The 22,765-nt window shown below is 40.9% G+C and overlaps 1 protein-coding gene across 2 annotated transcripts in view; it reads left to right on the top strand.

The window, feature by feature from the left end:
- Positions 1-572: 572 nt before the first annotated feature.
- The window catches only part of tet1 (tet methylcytosine dioxygenase 1), a 43,014-nt gene continuing 20,821 nt past the window's right edge, over positions 573-22,765 (top strand). The window contains exons 1-2 of one of the 2 annotated variants that reach the window (XM_057848006.1): positions 573-902; positions 1,829-3,803. In XM_057848006.1, the coding sequence (XP_057703989.1) occupies positions 1,953-3,803 (1,851 nt within the window). In that variant the 5' untranslated portion in view covers positions 573-902; positions 1,829-1,952. Of the gene's footprint in view, positions 903-1,006; positions 3,804-22,765 lie in introns of those variants that run through there. The other variant, XM_057848007.1, reaches the window with a different exon arrangement.

The following is a 22,765-nucleotide window of genomic DNA, read 5'->3' as shown; positions in this document are numbered from 1 at the left end:
AGTTGATTATTTCAAATGCACATGAACGCATTGTGAGTTAGAATAGATTCATATTTCATCAATATACATTCTAAAATAAAAGTGAGCTAAAACTATTTTGCTTATACAGCCTGCGATTAATCGCAATGAATCTCATAGTTAATCATTTGAACTGCGCATTAACTCATTGTCTCCCGTTGATTAATCGCTAGTTTGTCACTAGTAGACGATCAATCCGTTTGAACTGGAGGAACGTTTATTTGCTTCCAGCCCTCCCACATAAAATGGATTGGACGGCTATCGCCGTCAGTAGCAGCTATTGAGTTAATATAGATTATTATCCAATCAATAACTGAAATAGAAGTTGGCAGTAAGTGGTTGCTGCCAGCCCTCCCGTCAATGGAACTTGCTGTCACAGCCTGTCCTTCCAGTTCAAATGAATTGGACGTCTATTGTTCAATGTATTGTATCAATGGCCGGCTATATGTTAAAAGGCACGCACACACTACACACTCCTCCGATCCGATCCGGCCCCCACTGACAGCTTCTTCCGTGTCTGGTTTTCGCGCCTCCCATCCAGCCCGCAGACGACGATTTCTACCGGGGCTGAGCCCGAAGAAGGTCGGTGTCTGGCAGGAGGGACCGCGGAGAAGCGAGCGAGCGGGGCTGCCCTGGCCTCAGCTGTGACACAAGAGGCTTTGACGTTTTGACGACGACCAGCAAGCCAGCGAACGTGGCCACCGGGCTCCCCCACCCCCTCGCCCGCCTGTCATGAGCGCGTCGGTGCTGGAGCTCAGCAGCCGATTGCCTCGCCATCAGCATCGGCGGGCTAAATTTGCCGAGGAAGGGAAACGCATACAAGGTCTCGCTGTCTCCGTGGAGTATTATTAGCTCTTCAGACGGCGCAACTGGCTCTCTCTCTGGTATGTCAAGCATTTTCTGTCTCAAAAAACGCGTCAATAAACCCACACGAGCGACACAACCGTGTAGAAAGTGGCGTTTGTCTTCGCCCCCCCCCCCTCCACCCACAACCCCAAATAGGCGCTTTAAACATAGGCGGTCAAGTGCAAAAAAAAAAAAAAAAAAAATGGGAGTAAAAGGGCGATGGGGGAGGCGTTTGTAAGGTTGTAATAAGCACGTTCGACTACAGGATCTGGCTCCGAGCCCTAGTCGGCAACGTGTTTGCCCTTTAAACTGCTCACGCCAAGGAGGAAGCGCTCGCGTCGTGTTTGGGTTTAACACAACTTGTTATGAATTCTATCTTTTGCTCGACGGTTTAGAGACTAGATTGTCCTGGGTCATGAGTCAAACGTGGCCACATTCTCAGTCCAGACATTTAGATTTTTATTATTTTCTGAACTATAAACCTTACTCTGCATTAAAACAATTATCTTTTTTTACTCTGCCCAGATGGTAAAGTGTCCTAGTGGTTAGCAAATCCACCTCATAGTTTTTAACTTTTAATTTTTTAATGCTAATTGTCCAATAGTAGTAGTGTTGCACCGAATTTATGCACCCAATACCGATTCAGACACCCGGTTGTGTAGTATTTGCCGATGCTGATACTGTACCGATACTTCGTTTTTAAAGAAAGAAAATCCTTGTTTTTCTATTAATACTAAACCACTGCATATTGAAATGTAAAGTATTTGCGTCATTCATTCACTGCCAACCCTCCCACTCTAAATGAATTAGACTTCTACTAGTGATTAACCAATTGCAATTACCAGCAGAACGATGATTGGACACCATACAATTGGACGTCTATGCCGTATAAGTACTGCTGCAACACTAATGAGCAGTCTGTGTTGCACCCTGCCTTGAGTATCTGTTTATTCTGTCCTCATAGGTCATGCATCGCAAGCTTCTGCGGCCCCAACAAACACACTAGAGGTGGATTTTAGACAGAATTTAAACCAAAATCTGGCTCCCATGCTGGCTGTAAAAAAAACATCCCTTCCATACCCTCAGCCATGCCTGCCACCACCAAATCTGCAAGGAGACGAACCCCCGCTCAGAGAAAGAATGGCCAGAAAATCGCTGGCCCTAAACGGCAAACCAGCAACTCAAATAAGGGCAGGGGGCGAGCCTCGGACCGTGTCCAGAAAGTTGCAAGTGTCCCCGCGAGGTCAACCGGCAGAGCTCGGGGACGTGGGACAGGTAGCCGCTTGTCAGGTCAGGGCAGCGTGTCCCCAAGTAGAGTTAACCATCCCCTTAGTGTAAAAGGATCCGCCAGACTTCGAGGTTTGTGCAAGGTGTCCGACCACTATGGCCAGTTAGATGATACCCTATGGCGGAGGAAGTCCCCACGCGGGCCGCAGTTGTCAGCTCGTTCCTGCTTGCCGCCTAAACCCTGCAGGGGCGCAAAAAAGACCAGGGGAGGAGCAAACATTAGAGATCGGCCGTCAAAGACCAGCAACACCAACGCGAATACCGATGAGGACCTCGAGAAGTCAGACCCCGAACAACTTCTGCCAGTTTCGCTTAAAACTGATTTTCAAGGGCCTGCTCACATTAAAGGTGCTAAAGAGGGCAGCCCACTCAAAGCGGACTCCCCGCCGTGTAATGACACCCTGGAGGACTGTGTGCCACGAGACAACCAGACCTGCATAATCAGTAAGGCTGTCACCGAGACCCCTGGGAGTGAAGAACTGCAACCGGACCTCTGCGACAACACAGGTCCGGATAGCCCTCGCGGAGTAGCTGCTACTCAGATTGCCTCTCTTGTTTCGCAAGGACTGCAAAAATCCTCTTTGACAGAACAAAAACTCAGCCACGTTAAAGATGACGCCGATGCAATCTTGGAAGAAACTATGATCGAGGATAATGTCGACTCTGAGATAAATCTGGATGTGGTGCCAGAGAAAACATCCGAGAAATTGGATGAAGTCGAGAACGAGAAGGAGGAACTGCCTGACGGCGAAGAACGACCAAAACAGAACAATTCTGGTGAGTCCCACCTCAGTACTGATATTCTCTTACAACCTCCGGATACACTTCAGTCCGTCGAGCAACTTCCAGAAAAGTCGCTAGACAAGGTGCTAACTGTCCCAAACACAGCTACCTCAAATTCCACCAAAGCCCCTGAAGCCTCAGAGTCACCCCTACCAGAGGTTGCAAAAGAGGATAGGACAGACATGCAAACTATTGTTCACGGTGCTATACTTTCAGCCTTGAGATCCTCTGCTGTACCAGAGCTCTCCGTGTTGCAACATACCCAGCCAGTAGCACGGAGTACTCCTGTTATTATTCGTAGTGATTCTGTTCTAAAAGAAAGGAGCTTCTGGGAGCAACTGAAACGTCTAGAGAACCCGTCTCTTACTGCTTTGCCAGCCAAAGATAGGAAGTCCTCTCCAGAACTGTCGGATCGCCAGAGCCAGGTCGAGACTCCGGGACAGTGTAACTCTGTCCCCAATGAGAATAGAGGTGTAGTCATTACAGCTCCTGAGCTCGACCTGCCGCCAAAGATCTCCACCCCCTCACTGGATGGCAGCTCGGCCTTCTCCTGCAGCTCTGAGAGTACTCGCTCATCCTTCTCCCTGGAAACAGAGTCAGAGACAGGCTATGGCGAATCCTCGGTGGCGTCACTTACCTGGGGATGCGAGGGAGGACTCCGCCCGCCTTCATGGAAGCAACAGCAGCGCAAGGAACGGCGGAAGCGGAGCAGGTGCGGGAGGTGCGAACCGTGCCTGAGGACCGTCAGCTGCGGCCGCTGCAGCTGCTGCCTCAACCGCAGCACCGGCCACCAGATCTGCAAGCTGAGGAAGTGCGTGGAACTGAAGAGAAGAAGACCATCCTTGAAGGGCGCTCTCCCTGCTGCGCAGGTCAGTTTTGTTTTTAATTTCTGACAAAAAATCCCAAAGGGTTACTACTATCGGTTGTGTCCTGCCACCTTCTAGCGAGGGTAGCGAATCCCTACTAGCAAGAATAGCGAGTCAAAACTGAACATTTTAGTGGTAAACTGAGATTCTATAGATGGAATGCAGCCTTCCTGTGAAATTTCTGAGTCGGGGGAGGGGCGTGGAGAACAGACATCCCATGTGAATGCATGTGTGACTAAAGTGAGTATGCTGGATGGTGCCTTCTTTGTTTTCATGAGCGGCAGCCGCTCAGCACGTGGTTGGAGTAATGCGTCTGTTATGCGGGTGCTAGTGTGTGGCTGAGAACTGGGAGGGCTGGCGGCGAATCATGTTTTTGTGCCATATATGGGGATGGATATTTAAATGAGGGTAGCCAGGTGATTAGTGTGTCTTTCTTCACTCTGAAGTTCTGGTTTAGATATCAGCGGTTGTTTGTATGGGGTCTGTGATTGGCAGCATATCTGGGGTGCGTATCCAGTCACAATGGAATGAATACCTAGCGCCGTCAATGGCACTGAAGCATGAGCATTCACGGCCAGTCCTTGCAGTTTGAATGAATTAAACTTCTACTGTGTCAATTGCTGGCAATGAGTTATATACTGTACTTTTAAAGAAAATAAACTCGAGAGTGCTATTGAGGGCCATAACCAGATTTTCTGATTGACCAGCTCAGAGAGAGCAGGCTTCGTCCTAAGCAGCCAAATTCAAATAATTGCCGTATTTAACACTTTATGCCGCCCAACTGTTGTTACATTTACCTTTGGTCTCGTGTACCCAAAAATGTTATTACTTTTTATCTTCTTATTATATCACCTACCATGCAAATATGAGTTCAGTGGGCTAATCCTTCATCAACTATTGCAAAATTCTCTTTTTTAACCTCTATGATCTTTGACCTCATTACCACAACATATAATCATCTCTTCTGTTTCATATTACAAGCAAATCCCTTTATTCTTTATATTGAGCAGAAACATATTATAAGGTACAGGTTATGGTTATCAATGTAAATTTCAACTGACCTTGTCTAATTTATATTCCTCATAATCTTGGTTTCTAAAGGCCAACATGTAATTTGTCCCCACATAGGACAGCGTTTGAACCCTAATGTTGCTTTGTTATCATCGTGTATAACACAGCTGCTGTTTGTAATTCACATAATGGCCCAAAATGACATTATTCACTATTTTGTTGGGGGTTAGGGTTTACTCTCCCTACCTCGGGGCCATTGTGTGGAAGCTTAATCGTGACACACGCCGATTAGCAGAAATGTCCTCATTCATTTTTATGCGTTGTTGGAGTCATGCCGCGCACCATGTGCGTAGCTCAATGGTCTCCATGCGGCTGGGGGGAGGGAGAAACCGAGAGCGAGGGTCCATGTGGCTCACTGGCCCTCCCCGTCCATCCATCCGTCCGTCCCAGGCAGATTAGGAGGGACTGTTATATAACACCTGCAGAATCACTCAGTGGAGACCTTTGTGCGCTGTTGCGGAGCATTGGAGGACAGAGTGCAAGCGTATTATAAGGAATGTCACAAAATGTGGGTCAATGTGCGGCTGGCTCTGAGACTCGGCTCGGATTTGTTTATGTACAAGGGCTGCCACGAATCGACTAACCCACTAATCTATGATCGAATGAGGCATCCTCTTTCGAGAGACTATTTATACTCATTTATACTATTTTATATTAGTATTATATTCATTTATACATACTATCTATACTCTTTGGCTGCCTTACACGCCATTAGACGTCCAATCCATTTGAAGTAGGGGGGCTGGCTCCTTGAACATGAGTGACCTGAACTCAACAAAAAGTGGCCCGTAAATGCCCCAGTAATAATATGTGACCAATGTACAGGAAGTAACCCAAAAGTACCCTTAAAATGAACAAGGAAGTGACCTAAAACGAACAGCGATAGAAATCCAATTCGTTTAAACTGGCTGTGAAAGCTGAATTTCAGTGCCATTGACGGCGCTAGACCTCCAATGCATTATGACTGCTCTGAAGGAACGAATGTCAAAATAGATTGGACGTCTAGTACCGCCAACACAAACCAATGAGTTAAAGTGGTCCCTAGGGTTGCCAACAGTGCCGGATTGCGCGGGACATCCTGGAATTTAGGAAGTTCAGACTGATACCGCCGTCTAGTTGTCCCTGAAGGTGGTTTTAGCATGTGGTGCTAATATGCATGTGTGCTTGCCTGCCTGCCTGTCGGCCTGCGAGGCCGATCATGACTGCCCAATACAAGACGAGGCCACAAGGGAGCCATCAAGCTGGCCTGAGTGAAAACAGACATGATTTAAAAAGAGAAACCTCCACCACAATTCTGCTCTCACACAAACCTGGCAAGCCTTTGTGTACTTACATTCCCTTTCGATCGGTTTCCTATCACTATTATTACTATACTGCACCGAAACAAACCACAGTTGCGGAAAACAAGAAGAGCTACAGACAAGCCACTACACGAGTCGCTCCACTTGGCCTCTGCCCTTTTTCACAATTCTGTGGAAGAGACGTTTGTCAGGAAGGGTGTGTGAGCTTCATCGGCACGACTGGTCCCCCAGCGAATAAATAGGCACATACGCTATTGCTAAATAAGCTATTGCTACATATATTGCCACGAATGAAAATACTGATGACTACGTTACAGATGAGTAAAAAGTCACGTCAGTTAAGCAAAATAGAGGAACCGCTTGGCTCTTAATGAGCGCAAATCTCATAGCAAGCATGCGCGTGTCTGGTCATATACGTATGAATGACATTACAGCTGAAACGAATACTCGAGCAACTCGAGTAACTCGAGTTTAAAAACTGATCCGAGTAGTTTTATTCACCTCGAGTAATCGTTTATTTTGACAGCTCTAAGCATCACGTTTTGCTTGGACTACTTTTAATGCGGGACGCGCTGATGTCACATACGTAGAGGAAGAAGAAGAAGAGAAAAAAAACTTACTGCAGCCGACAGCCGCTAAAAACGACGCCGACGTTGCTAAATACTAGCCCACACGATGCTAGTTGGTAGCAGGTAGTGTCTGATGAGTCTCATAGAGATCACATGTATGTTGAACTAGATGCGAAATGACAGACTCGGCCGCGTCTGGGCAGCGTTAGTAAACAGCCGCCATCTTAAAGCAGTAGAGCGCTAAGCGCTAATAAAGAGCGCTAGCCACTAATAAATAAGATTAACGTAACGTTAGCCCTGCGGAGGGCTAGGTTTCTATTAATTATGACCACTGTCGATGCTTGGCTAACGTGTCTTACATACAGGCTTTAACATAACATAGCGATGTGGAGTGATGAGGGTGTAAAATAAAAACTCAATAATGCTAACTATCAGTTTTAGCTCAGTAGTCATTGCTGGATAAAACACCAAGTATCACTGGTCCCTAATGTGCTCCAATACAGCCTGTAATCATACATTTATTTTGAACACTGCAAAAACTCAAAATCCTATCAGGACTTACAATTTAGACTAACTTAAAACTTAACTAGAACTTAAAAATGGCTTGACACAGATAGAAATTCAATGGAAACACGTGGGGAAAAAAATCCTAACATTTAAGTGATGTGTGTTATCAAGCGTAACGGCATTTTTAGATATATATATATTTTTTTTTTTTTTTTAAATAAGATCTAAAGGTTTTTTGAGTGAAAGCAGTGAATTTGTCTTTTTTTTTTTTTAATTTTAGTTACATCTGAGATGCAATTGTTGGCTGTTTTCAACAACATACATAGAAAATAAAGACATTGATTGACTGAAAATGGTTCAAGATTAGATGAAATGTCTTGTTTTCTCATGTATATTTATAATTGCTCTTCACCCAAAAATATATTTGTTTTATCCGATTACTTGATAGAATTTTCAGTCGATTACTCGATTACTAAAATATTCGATAACTGCAGCCCTAAATGACGTGAGTTTTGGGGATGCTACATATAATTAGACATGTGCCGATTACCCGTTTCAAGGTATACCGTGGTATTAAAACATCAAGGTTTCAAAACCGCAGAAATTTTCCATCATACCGTCCCTAAGGTATTATGGTAGCTGATTTTATGTCCCAAAAATGCATGGAGAAATCCCTCGCTTTCAGCAGTAAGGCTTAACCCTCCCAGCTGTGCTACACGATAGCTAGAGGAGGTGAAACTGCTGAATTTTTTCCTCCATCGATGAAAACTAAATCGCTGCTATGGGAATACTTCGGCTACTGAAAAGTTACAGACAGCCGTGGTTTAGAGGAGGAGGCCCAACCGACATGTAAAACATGTTTGTGCAGGGTGGCTGCCGAGGAGGCAATATCTCCCATATTATTTCGCATTGACACAAAATTAAAGGTTGGTAGACGCTGTCATGAACGTTTCCCACCAGCTACGAGAGTAAACTCCAGTGTGTTTAGTTTGTCTAGCGGTGGTAAAACATGCAGTGTTTCTCTCTAGCAACTGTCTGTGTTGAGAAAGAGAGCGTGTGCACAATGATTCGAGTCTTACAAGTGCTTTTTATGTAAAATAGATTGCTTTTGTTCTGATGGTAATAATGTTGAGCTGTGGCTTTAGGCTCACCTAAAGGATTGCATTTATTTTTATTTTACAGTATTAAAAAAAAAATGTTATTTAAAAAAAATCTATTTTAACTTAACATTATACTTATGTTCCAATTTGCTAATAAGTTTTGAAAAATAAAATCCTGTTCAAAAGAATTTTTTTTTTTTAACCCGGGTATCTCAAAGTAACACATTTCAGAGCTGTTAATTGCAATACTGTGAAACCGTGATATTTTGGCTTGAGGTTAACATACCGTCAAAATATCATACCAGCACATGCCTACATATAATGTTAATGTTTTTCGTGACTGACCAATAAACAATTGATCTCATCGATCATGTGTCCGCCTCAAGCAAAATGATATCCAGTTGGAAACACATGAAGAACATGTGTTTCCAAGTGGATAGGAAATGACAAATTTAATATATATATACAGTGCTGCTCGAAAGTTTGTGAACCCCACAGCGATGGTCAGATTTTTTGTAAAAAAAACTAAAATAACCTTATTAAATGTTAAGTTATACCCAAATCCACAATACTGACATTCCAAATAATGGACTGAAACAAAAGAAATAGTTATATTGTCATTCTTTATTTAACAAAAGTGGTTGATTTAAGAAAAACTCAGATATCATGTGTGCAAAAGTATGTGAACCCCTTCAGTTAATAGGATATTGCGCCTCCTTTTGCAGAGATTACCTCAACCAAACGGTTTCTGTAGTGACTAATCAGCCTCTCACATCGACTTTGGGGGATTTTTGCCCATTCTTCCTTGCAGAACGCAGTCAGTTGAGAGAGGTTTGATGGGCGTCTGGCATGAACTGCTCGCTTCAGATCCCGCCACAGCATTTCAATGGGATTTAGGTCAGGACTTTGACTGGGCCAGTCCAGAACACGAATCTTCTTCTTTTTCAGCCATTCCTTGGTTGTATTGCTGGAATGCTTTGGATCATTATCATGTTGCATGATCCACCTTCTGCCAAGCTTTAACTTCAAAACAGATGGCGTCAGGTTATGTTCTAGGATTTGACAATATTCCTCAGAATTCATGATTCCCTGGACTATGTGGAGTTGTCCAGGTCCTGAGGATGAAAAGCAGGCCCAGATCTTGACATTCCCACCTCCATGCTTCACTGTTGGGAGAAGGTTCTTTTGGTGGTATGCAGTGTTGACTTTTCGCCAGACATGGCGGTTTTGGTTGTGACCAAACAGTTCAATTTTGCACCTACATCAGTTGATGAAAACTCTTTTTAATTTAGTCTCGACAACACAACTGTTAAAAAAACAAAAAAAAAAACTACTGAATTGATTGATTAGGAAATCAGGTTGAAATAATAGAAAATTCCAAAATGTTGAGGGGGTTCACAAACTTTTGAGCAGCACTGTATGTGTATATATAAATGTGTGTGTATATATATATATATATATATATATATATATATATATATATATATTATATATATATATATATATATATATATATATATATATATATATATTATATATATGGCGGAAAACACTCAGGTGACTTGAAGTTCTGCTCTGAGAGCCCCAATGTGACCAAATTTCAAAATTGTCTGATATGCATGTGTGATACATCATTGGAAAGCTTAAAATCTCAATTTTCTGGGGGAAGAAAAATTTTGCACAGGAGGGCAAAAAAAAAAAAAAAAAAGGGTTTTTAAACAGCAAAACCCTATCTAGAGGGGAGAGCACGCGAGAGCAGAGTTACAGACGCCGTAACTGTAACGAGATATTATCGCGTACTTACCTTGTTTCAATCCAAAAACTCCATGTCGCATGTATCACTGTGTGTAAAGACACAGCTGTAATTGGCCACAGCTGCATTTTTGGGGGATTTTATGGGTGAAACATGGTGATATAACAAAGGTGGCGATGCAGAAATCGCAGACATAAAAGAGTGGTTGAGATTTTCTTTTTCATGTATTTATCCTTTTGAACGTTTTTTTCCCCCCAATTTTTCTTTGTTTGAATCGATTATTATCATCTAAAATATCAGGAAAAATGCGACAGTAACAAAAAAATACAATTTAGCGGTAGTTATGAGGTAGATATCTGTGACTTTTTTTACAGACGCCATTTTTTTCATTGTGACATAATTTGTTTAAAAGTTTAAAATATGCGAGTGACTAATTTTTTAAAGTCGTTTTTTTCTTTTTAAACAAAATATTAGACACCAATTAATGATCCAAAGCTAAAAATGACAGACATTTTGTATAATATATATAATTACTTACCTTGTTTTCATGGCTGGGTTGAAACAAAAAACGGTTGCACGACGTCTGTAAACGGGGGTTTCCAGGGTAAAACGGGCAAATTAAAAATAGTTCGGGGTCTTAATGCACCATGAACCTGCTATGGCAGCATATAGACATATTGTTCTATCAAACACAACAGTTGTTTTGGCTTAAAATACAGCTGTTTCTTTTAAAGAGGAGTGCAAGAGCCGAAACTGCTTTTTCAGTCTTGTCTGTGTTTTCCGCCATATATATATATATATATATATATATATATATATATATATATATATATATATATATATATATATGTATATATAAATTCACATGAAACATCCTAAACAAAAAATAGTAAACTAAGTAAAACTACTCCACTTTTGAGGTCAGATATCAGATGCGAATGTTCAAAGTCATGATGATTGTTGTTTTTTGTTGTTGTTTTTTTTCAAATTGGCCATTCATGAAAACGAATTTCAGTTTGGTTCTGCGTTGCTCTAGGCGTCAATAAATCCGCAGAAATGAAAACATTTGAAAAATGTCATTCTTCTGTACAGGTGCAGTGCCAATAAACAGTTCTCAGGAGGGACTGTTTCGAGCTCCCCCTTACAGACTGTCCCTTAAAAAGACCATTTCAAGATTTAAGTCCAAAAATTGCATTCAGGCTGTCCCTCCCCCTTTTTTTGTCTCCAAAACGGGAGCCGCCTTAATGTAAAGCAAGAGTAATGTGACGCTTCCCCCTGCTTGGTTGCCACAGCGACCACATTGTCTGCCGCCCACCTTTGACCCGCCTGCCTACTCTGAAGAAGGATTCTCAGGGTCATAATGAGGCTTAGCCAGAGATAACCAGTGTGCACGATTAAGACTATGAACTCAGTAACCTGCATCCAGGTAATGAGACTAAACTTTTTTTTTTCTTGTGCCACTGACAGCGCTAGACGTCCGATCCAGATCTCATGTCTACTTGCGATGAACTAGTGACAAACTCGTTTAAATCTACAGCAAAAGCAATTGGACGTCCATCATCATCAATGTCACTGAGAGAGTTAATAATATATCATGACGGTGAACTGTATTTGACTCACTAAAGTCACACGGCACACGTATGGTGCATAAATAAAACAGATTAATTATGAGGTGGTGAACATAATGCATGATATTTTGAATGTATTCATTTGTGTTATAGCTTAGTTCCATTTAAAAAGAAATTGTAAACTTTTGTACTGAAGTCCAAAATGATGACACGTTTTTAAAAATTTATTTATTTCGTCAATGTGCTTATTTTTTATTCTTCTTTTTACTTTTCTGTATGATAGTGTTTTTTTATACACTAAAATTGTCGTAGCCTATGTTTAGGACTTTTTAAAGTGTAAAATTTTACATTTAATTAATGTTTCAGTTTAATATTCAATGAATTAGGCATATTGATATTTTCTATTTGTATATATCATAAGATATAATGTATAATAGTTGCATTAATTGTATTATATCATAGCAGTATTAATACATTTGGTATCTATTATATTATTATATTTTTGATTTACTATTTTAAAGGTGTAAAATTAAATTTTTAATGAATCTTTTAGTTGATTTTTAATGAATTGTAAGCTCTTGTACTAAGATCAAAGTGGAATTTTCTATTCATTTTTATATCTCGTTCAAATTATAACATTTATATATTCATATATCTATATATGTAGTATTCATATATTGCGTAATATATTCTACTATTTATCATATGCTCTTTATTTACTCAAGTGTAAAATAATACTTTTAATGTAAGATTTAGTTGAGTTAAATTTGAAGTAAATTTTGCACTAACTAAATTGACATTTCTCTGTATTTTGATAAATTAGACAGTATAATTGATAAAAATTATGTATAGTAGCAGTATTTATATATTTTGTATCTATTCACATGGCGTATTTTAATTACAATTTTTTAAAAAATGTAAATTTGCTTTTTAATTGCGTCGAATAAAGTGATTTATTTGATTCTGGCGGTACGTACAATATGTCACGTGATCTCTTGTATTCCTGCTTTCAATCCATGTGCGTATACGTGCTGACTCACCAAAGTCTTTTTTTCTGTCTCAGCGCCAGCAGGCAGCCACGAGGCCCCTAGGGGGTTGGTTAATGGGTGGGGGTGCACAGAGGCCAGGGCTACGTTGCTAGGTGCTCTCCTGCATAGTTGGCGCATGGGCCTGTTTGTCGCTCAACGCGTAAGTTTGCATAAACTGAACTCCATCTCACCTTTGCGTGTCCTTCGCAAGGTAGGGGCGGAGCTGATTTCCATTCACGTCCATTTTTGGTCAAAGGAATGAAAAACATTTCACAAATTTAGCTTTAAAGTCTAGCAAATGTATGCAATGTGCTCCTGCGGGTCTCTTCCTGTAGATTTTTAGTCACTTCCTATTCATTTTGAGCCATTTTTGGGTCACTTCTTTGTTAATACGCCGACTGGCGTTGATGGCGTGAGACAGCCAATCCCTTTTGACTGTCGAAAGGGATTGGACGTCTAGCGCAGTCATTGGCACTGGAAGATGAGCTTTCAAAGCCAGTCCGTCCAGTTGATATAGCAGGCAATGTCATACCTGACAACCCGAGGCCGTTGGCAATCTTACAAATAGTGACGTATACCCTCACAAATTGATGACTAATCTTACAACGTTTTATATAGCGTGCAATATGAAACAAAAATAAAACTTAATTTTTAATATAATATGAATTTATTGGCAATATTGTCACATACATACATACACGGTGCAATCAAAGAGCAATCAATATTTTCAGCTGCATCATGATTACTAAAATTTAACAGTGACTTTTGTTATAATTGTATCTAGCACTTTTGGCAATTTCTATCATGTCTTTTGATGGCTGCACTTCATAGCACTTCAGCTCGCAATTCAGTTTGACATGAAGGTAGTTTGTAAGTCAGGGAACATTTCTTTTGCTAATTCTGAGAAATGATCAGCAATAGGCAAATTGTGTTCGGCAACAAATTGGCAGAATAAAATCTCCGCTTTCGTCACTTTTCATTCTGCAGACTGCATCTTTATGACCAGTGTTGCTAATCTTGCTTTTAAAAAATAATTAATTACAGTCACAAATTACTTCTCCCAAAAAGTATTTGAGTTACTAACTCAGTTACCCGAATGTAAGAGTAATTAGTTACTTGGCAAAGTAACTGGTTTTACCTTTCATGTTTTTCTTTTTTTTTTTTCATTTTTTCAAAAAAAAAAAAAAGACATAGTAACCTTTGTTATGTTTGGAAGTCATTTAATGTTGTGAATCAACTGTTAAAGTTGTTAAAATTGCTCCCATTTTTGCATTTGTTCCCTTCTGTCTACGTTCAACATGTGAAAGATTTAAAACTTCCATCATTTAAAGATAGATTCAAGTCAAGATTTTGCCGATTTAGGAGTATTTTAGATAAAAAGTTACTTAGGTTCGCTAGGGAGGTTCACTACAACAGAGCCTTTCTGAGAAGTCTACTGCTTTAAGATGGCGGTTGTTTACTAACGCCGAGTCTGTCATTTCGCATCTAGTTCTATATGCATATGATATCTAGTGTAGCATCAAGTGGGCTTAGATTGTAAGCTGTCAGCTACAGTCAGGAAATATTGGAGCCACCTAGCCTAGCATCGCGTTTGCAACAGCGTCACAACACTCTTCCCTCCGTTCTCCGTGTCGCTGACTTTTCTCGCGTCATTCAAACAACGTAGTAACGCATAATAACGCACATTGTCTCGTTGTGTCTCGTTGCCGAAACGGTGACAAGATCCAAACGGAGAGAAACAAAACGAATGCACGAAAAACGTACAGATTTTGAACGTACGGCGTACACATTTAAAAATCAGGGCTCACTTGTACAAATTACGCCAAAACCGTACAACTTGACAGGTATGCAATGTGTTCATTCTGGGTCACTTCCTTGTTTATTTTAGGGGCCTTACAGGTCACTTCCTGTTGATTTTGGGTCACTTCCTGTACATATCAGGGCATTTCTGGGTTACTTTCTGTTAGTTTTGTTTGAATGAATGGAAATGGGGGGGGGGGGGGGCACCCCCGCACCCCCATAACTATGAAATTTTCTCTGCCTTGAAGTTGCCACGTTTTTCAATCTGGCTTGTCAGGAATATAAACTTCTGTTTGTCTTGTTGTGAACTTTGTCATGTTATGTCCAACCAGTTCAACAAGCTATGAGTGACAGTTCCTATCATTGCCATCTGTAACTGACACTGAACAGCAGTCCCATTTTTACGTACCCAGACGCTTCAGAAATACACTCAAGTAGGTTCACGGGCCGAGTTAAACATTGGCTGTCATTGACAGCACTAGACGTCCAATCCGTTTGAAGCGGGAGGGCAGTGGCCAACTGTTCATTAGTCGCCAACCTCACACTTCAAACGGATTGGACGTCGACCAGCGTCGAGCTCATTTCAATTCACAGCACACAATTGGAACTCAGTCATCATCAATGGCACTGAAAGAGTTAAGGGGGGGAAAATGCCTGGAATCGACATTGGTTGTGTATTGTTTGCCTCCTCTGTGAAATACTCAGCTGAGGTGTCCTCACTGCAGTGTCACGCACAACCACATGCTATGCTATACTCTTGTCCTTATATGACCCTGACGTGTATTGGGGCTGCCATTAAACCTTTTTTTGGGTAAGTGACTATTTTTGGACATTAAAAAAAAGCTTAATGACCTGGCAATCACGTTACATGGGCATCCCTTTTATCATATATGTTAGAACCCATATTGAATGTGGATGTCAAGTCGGAGTTATTATTATTTTTTAACTATCATTATACAGTAGATGTTTTTTTTAAAAAAGGCTTAAATGAAAGTAATTTTAAAAAAATCTTCAAATTTAACTGATTGCCTTCTATTGACAACTATAGAGGTCCACTTCATTTCAACTGAATGCGTCATGTTTTAAATTTAATTTTATTATTGTCAATTCAAAATCAGTTCTTTATTCAAATAAAAAAAACAAATAAGAAAAACAAATCATACTTAGTGTTTTCTCCTTTCCTGTTTTGTCTTTATTTAGAAATGTAAAAAAAAAAAAAAAATCTTGAGCATTTTAAAAATGAAGTGGGGAAAATAGTTACTGTTCACTTTTTAGCTGCCATTGACGACGCACGCCGTCAATAAACTCTTACTTTTGCCCAATTCTTTATCGTCTTCAGCGTGTTCTTTAACAACCAAATGTGTCAGTGTGTAACTGTGTCAGCTATCGTAAAAGGGACAAAAAATAGGGCTTGATGTCAGAGGTCACGTGCCTTGAGTCAGGGGAAGTTGTTTTCGAAGGAGAGGAGCTTTTCTGTCACAGTCATGTGAGAGCAAGGAATGTGCACCGCAAAAACACTTTTCACACCCATTTTATCTCTGACGAGCAGTCCGTTGTCGGCCCTGGTCATTGATTAGTCGAGTAGCTGATCGAGAAGATGAAAAAGTATCTGAACCTTTTGGAATTTCTCACATTTCTGCATAAAATCACCAACAAATGTGATCTGATCTTTGTCAAAATCACACAGATGAAAAAACAGTGGCTGCTTTAACTAAAATCACCCAAACATTTATAGGTTTTCATATTTTAATGAGGATAGTGTGCAAACAATGACAAAAGGGGGAAAATAAGTAAGTGGACCATCACATTTAATATTTGTTGCTTTACGTCATGCCATAGCATCTCAATGGGGTTCAAGTCTGGACTTTGACTTGGCCACTTCAGAACGTGTATTTTGTTTTTCTAAAACAATTCTGAAGCTGATTTACTTCTGTGTTTTGGATCATTGTCTTGTTGCAGCATCCATCCTCTTTTTAGCTTCAACGGTCTGACAGACTGCCTCAAGTTTTCCTGAAAAACATCCGGATAAACTTTTGAATTAATTCTTCAATTAATGATTGCAAGTTGACCAGGCCCTGAGGCAGCAAAACAGCACCAAATCATGATGCTCCCTCCACCATGCTTCACGGTGGGAATGACGTTGTGTGTTACTCCCAAACATTTCAACTTTCATTTCATCAGTCTACAAAATATTTTGCCAAAACGTTTGTGGCGTGTCCAAGTATCTTTTTGCAAACATTAAACAAGCAACAACCATTTTTTTAGACAGCAGTGGCTTCTTCCGTGGTGTCCTCCCATGAACACCATTCTTGATGTGTGCACAGAGATATTGGACTGTGCCAGTGATTTCTGTAAGTCTTTAGCAGACACTCTAGGGTTGTTTTTTAACCTCTCGAGTACTCTGCGCTGAACTCTTGGAGTTATCTTTGGTGGACGGCCACTCCTTGGGAGAGAAGCAACAGTGGCAAACTCTCTCCATTTGTAGACAACGTCTCTGACTATCAATTGATGAACATCCAGACTTTTAGAGATGGTTTTGTATCCTTTCCCAGCTTTATAAAACTCAACAATCCTTGATCGCAGGCCTTCAAAAAGCTCTTTTGATCGAGCCATGCTCCTCAGACAATGCTTTTCATCAAGACTATTCTTAGTCCTATTCCCATAAGACATCTAGACCCCTAAGGTCATCTGGAACCGGTCTCCTGCATGTTCCAAGAACAAGAACCAAGCAGGGTGAGGCAGCATTTAGTTATCATGCTCAGTTACCTGAACGTCTGAAGTATGCTCAAACTGTTAGCTCTTTTAAATCAGGGCTAAAAACGCTTTTGTTTAGCACTGCATATCCATAACTGTCTATATATTTCAATCTACTTGCTTTCTATTCCTCTCGTGCTTATCTCCATTGTTGATTTCACTTATTATTAGTAGTAGTAGTTTTTGTTTTATTTTTATTCTATTTGTGATTAAATGCGATTTTTATGTATAATTTTATTTCCGATTTTGATTGTCTTGGTTTTTACGTTGTATTGATTTTAATGTGATTTTTATGATCTTCATGTGATGTAAAGCACTTTGAATTGCCTTGTGTTGAATTGTGCTGTATAAATAAATTTGCCTTGCCTTACCATGTGTGTTTTTTATACTGGGCAGGGCAGCTTTAAAGCACTCATCAGTGATTGGGCACACACCTGATTTTAAATTGTTTGGTAAAAATTGCTTTTTGTATCCTATCCCAGCTTTATATAAATCAACAATCGTTGATCCCAGGTCTTCAGACAGATGTTTTGACCGAGCCATGATGCACTTCAGACAATGCTTCGATTGGGGATTTTATACAGAAATGTGAGAAATTCCAAAAGGTTCAGATAGTTTTTCATACCACTCACTGTAGGTGGCTGGAAATCCATGGCTGGCAGTTAATGTTCATTTTACAAGATTAACATTTTTTTTACAATCTATTTGTTTAAAAAAATGGGGAGTGGGGTTAGATCAAGAGATTTCATCATTTTTTTAAATTATATCTTCAAACATGATTTGACAAGCAATATTTCGTCAAAATGTTGCATATTTTTGTGAAGCCCTTTGAGACAATAGCCCCTTTCGCACTGCAGAAACCCTTAGCAGTTCATAGGTTGGTGTAGTTGCAGGAACCGCCAAAATTTGGTGTTTCCAAAATAAAGCAACAGTGTAGCTCCAGCCTCCAAGAACGCTTTCAGGTCCCGATCCCGGCCGAACAGGGTCTTTTAGGGGAGAGGTCACAGGAACTGTACGATGCGACCACCGAGACCGCCTCTATGACCGTCCTGTCCCTTTCTCTCCGAATAAATTCCACCACGCCTACAGTTGGAGCATAATAATACGTCACTGCTGCCAAAGCGTAACTAACACGTCACTGTCGTGTCGGGAAAAAAATACGTCAATCGCTATTGCGGAAGTCAGCGTCACACTGCCTCCTTCCTTGTTTTTGTCAGCCCGTTGAAACGAAAACAGACACGTTCGCTAGGAACTATTTAGAGCAGGGGTGTCCAAACATTTTGCAACGGGGGCCAGATTTGGTGTGATTAAAATGTGGGGGGCCGACCTTGGCTGACGTTCTTTACTTAGAACAATATATTTGAGCAAATTTTAGCAAGCCATTCTTTGTTTCACATTTGCTTTATTATTTTTTTTAATTATTACATTTCAACAAACTCGCAACTAGCCTTTATGGTGTTCTGTTTCGATTCTTGGGCTCTTGTGAAATACTGCTGCTGTGAAATTAAACTAGCTTCAGGTTGCTTTAATTTCTCACTACGTGTCCTCCCTGTAATCTTGTTGAACATGTCAGCCTGTCTTGTTTGGTAATATCGCCTCACATTGAACTCTTTAAAAATAGCGACTGTCTCTTTGCAAATGAGGCAGACACAGTTGTTGCGTATTTTAGTGAAGAAATAGTCAAATTTCCACCTATCCTTGAAGTGTCGGCCAAAGCAGTCAACTTTTTTTTTGTTTTTTTTGTTGATTGTTGCCATTTTAGAAAATTGGGAGGGTAGGGTCATACGGGGTATGTTGATGTTGCTTAGAGTGCTGCTGCCTTTTAGTGGGTAAATGAGGAGCAGCATTTGTTTGTAAGCTACTTCATATGCTAGTAGCAGTACTGCTGACCAATCTATTAAAGTCTGCATGCGGGCCAGACGTTATTGATTTTATGACAGAGGCTGGGGGCCGGATGAAATTTGACCAGGGGCCGCATTTGGCCCCCGGGCCGGACTTTGGACATGTCTGATTTAGAGCTTATAACTACAACGGCGTCCTTGTCACTGATCGGTGCAAAGAGGCTATTGTTTTGATTAAGCCCTGTATAATCAAATGTAACTTGACTCGTCACAAAACTTAATCAGTATTTGGGCCTAAAGTAGCCATTTTTATGGCTACCTAGAGCAAGAAAAGCGTAACGCACTTCAAATAGAATCCACGGCCATCGCCCTCCGTGGCAGCCAACGTGTTAATCTTCCCTCGAGTCCTTCCATGTGGTGCCTCAGGGGTTAATCTCTCTTGTGGTGGGGGCCAGATCCAGCATGTGCGTAACCTCCATTCCACATCTTGCCTGTGATCCCCGCTCGTAGTACTGGAGTAAAAAGCCCACATAGGGGATCCTTTGTTTAGGAGAGTCTCGGCCTGGAAGATAATTTACAAACCGTGAAGCTGCTCGTGCGATTGGCTGATGAGCGCCTATCTGTCCGCTCCTACACGTGTGCGTTTCCACATGTGTGCGTAACCTTCAGCTGTGGTGCTGTTTGGCTACGAACAACCAGAGTGCCCGCGATTCGCGACACCCGGCGGTTTGCCCCACGCTCGGCTACTGTAGTCTTTGAAGGCAAAGCAAGATGGCCACCGATACCTTTTAGTGTGTGGGGTCACAGGGGGCACGCTGCTGAAAGCAGAGGGGTTCCCTAGCAAAAAAAAAAAAAAAAAAAATCTAGCCGAGTGTGTGACTTAGTGCCGGGAGTGGAGCTGAAGTGGAGTGGAGCTCATCCCTGGGATTTAGCTGATTGAAGGGCTTAATTTGGAAGCTGTTTTTTAGTCTGGCTGAGGAGCTTGTCATTTGCAGGTGGGTTTAAAAGGCCTCGGTCCGACGGTGCTTTGTCTTGGGGCCATTTTGGCCCTAACTTGTCACTTTTTGGAGAGGCATACTCTAATGTGCACCTGCTGTTTTTTCTGTCATCCCGACTGATCATTTGTCAGGCCACACAGTAGTTGCTCTGATTTTCTACATATGCGGTCTGGAGTCCCGTCTTTAAACTACCTTCGTCGTCCTGTTTTTATCACGCGCTCAACTCTCACGTGCGCAAAGTGTTACTACTTCCACTCTTTGCCAGGGAGGAGAGACACGCTTTCTCCGGCATGGCTTCAGTCAGCTCTCAACCACCGCCGTGGCTGTTCGTTTGCAGGAAGAAGAACTCATAACCTCCATGGAGACGCGTCGCTCTCACAGGGAGGATTGTTAGGATCGGAGCGTCTGTAACACCGCCGTTGCTAGGTCGATCTCTGAACGCGTACAAAGATTCCAGTTCTGAGTCAACGACTGGAGTGTTATGTCAGCCCTGAATACGCTCTGATGTTTTCGAGGGACCCCGACGAGAGAGGGTTTTTTTTCCTGTGTAAAAACAGGGGTGTCGTAAGGCAACACAACACAAACCCATGGTGTGTATACAGTGATATGAAAAAGTATCTGAATCTCTTGGAATTTCTCACATTTCTGCATAATCACCATCAAATGTGATCTGATCTTTGTCAAAATCACACAGATGAAAGAACAGCGTCTGCTTTAATTAAAACCACCCAAACGTATAGGTTTTCATATTCTAATGAGGACAGCATGTAAACAATGACGGAGGGGGGAAAATAAGTAAGTGAAATAAGTAAGTGAACCCTCTGCCTAAGGAGACTTAAAGAGCAACTGAAAGCATTTTTTACCAAACAATTTAAAATCAGGTGTGTGTGCCCAATCACTGATGAGTGCTTTAAAGCTGCCCTGCCCTGTATAAAACACACACATGGTAAGAATAGTCCTGATGAGAGCATCGCCTGATGTGCATGGCTCAGTCAAAAAAAAGAACTGTCTGAAGACCTGCGTTCAAGGATTGTTGAGTTTTATAAAGTTGGGAAAGGATACAAAACCATCTCTAAAAGTCTGGATGTTCATCAATCGATAGTCAGAGAAGTTGTCTACAAAAGGAGATAGTTTGGCACTGTTGCATCTCTCCTAAGGAGTAGCCGTCTACCAAAGATAACGCCAAGAGTTCAGCACAGAATACTCAGAGAGGTAAAAACAACCCTAGAGTGTCTGCTAAAGACTTACAGAAATCACTGGCACAGTTCAATATCTCTGTGCACACATCCACTATATGTAAAACTATGGCCAAGAATGGTGTTCATGGGAGGAAGCCACTGAGTTAAAAAAAAAACAAAAAAAACCCCACACAATTATTGCCCATTTAATGTTCACAAAAAGGCACTTGGACACTTCACAGAAGGTTTGGCAAAATATTTTGTGGACTGATGAAACCAATTGAATTGTTGAATTGTTTGGGAGTAACGCACAACGTTGTGTGTGGAGGAAAAATGGAACAGCTCACCAACAACAACACCTTATGCCCACCGTGAAGCTTGGTGTAAGGAGCATCATGATTTGGGGCTGTTTTGCTGCCTGTGGGCCTGGACAACTTGAAATCATTAATGGAAGAATGAATTCAAAAGTTTATCAGGATGTTTTGCCGGAAAACGTGATGCCGTCTGTCAGACAGTTGAAGCTAAAAAGAGAATTGATGCTGCAACAAGACAACGATACAAAACACAGAAGTAAATCAACTTAGGAATAGTTTCAGATGAACAAAATACACGTTCTGGAGTGGTCAAGTCAAAGTCCAGACTTAAACCCCATTGAGATGCTGTGGCATGACCTAAAGACAGCAATTGATGCTAGACATCATAGGAATCTGACTGAACTACTGCAGTTTTGTAGAGAGGAAAGGGCCAAGATTAGTCCTGATTGATGTGCCAGACTGATCTGCAGCTACAGGAAGCGTCTGGTTGAATAATAAATGTTATGGTTCACTTAATTATATTCCCCCCTTCTGTCATTGTTTGCATACTATCCTCATTAAAATATGAAACCCTATAAATGTTTGGGTGGTTTTCGTTAAAGCATACACTGTTTTTTCATCTGTGTGATTTTGACAAAGAACAGATCACATTTGATGGTGATTTTATGCAGAAATGTGAGAAATTCCAAAAGGTTCAGATACTTTTTCATACCACTGTATAAAACCAATCAGTTGATGGAAATGAATAAATATTGAGGTGGGTGAATAGATACGTACATCCAGAGACTGTTTCTCACAAAGTCAGTGAAAAATATTGAATGTTTGCAACAAGTCATTTTGATTCATTCTGGTCAACCAAAACAATGGTTGCACTGACAAAACACCTGCTTTTAAATAATTTCTTCCATTGGTTTATTTATCAATTAAACAAAAAAGTACTGCATTAAATATTCTTTATTTGGTTATTTAACATAAAAATAGATATTTTTAAAAACAAAAGTAAAAAAAAAAAAAAAACGAAATATTTTCTATTTGTTCTCCATTTATTTAGCTCTTTTAATTTGATAAAAAAAATATATATATACAGTGAGTAAAAATGAATGGCAGGTCACGAGTTAATATTATCTACTCAATTATTTTTCAAAATTTTAAACTTAAACTCTGTGTCATTTTGGGGTTCTGA

This window comes from Corythoichthys intestinalis, chromosome 10 (assembly GCF_030265065.1).
Source record: "Corythoichthys intestinalis isolate RoL2023-P3 chromosome 10, ASM3026506v1, whole genome shotgun sequence".
Lineage (NCBI taxonomy): Eukaryota > Metazoa > Chordata > Actinopteri > Syngnathiformes > Syngnathidae > Corythoichthys > Corythoichthys intestinalis.
The sequence above is the reverse complement of the archived record's forward strand: the minus strand, read 5'-3'. Positions and strand labels throughout refer to the sequence as shown.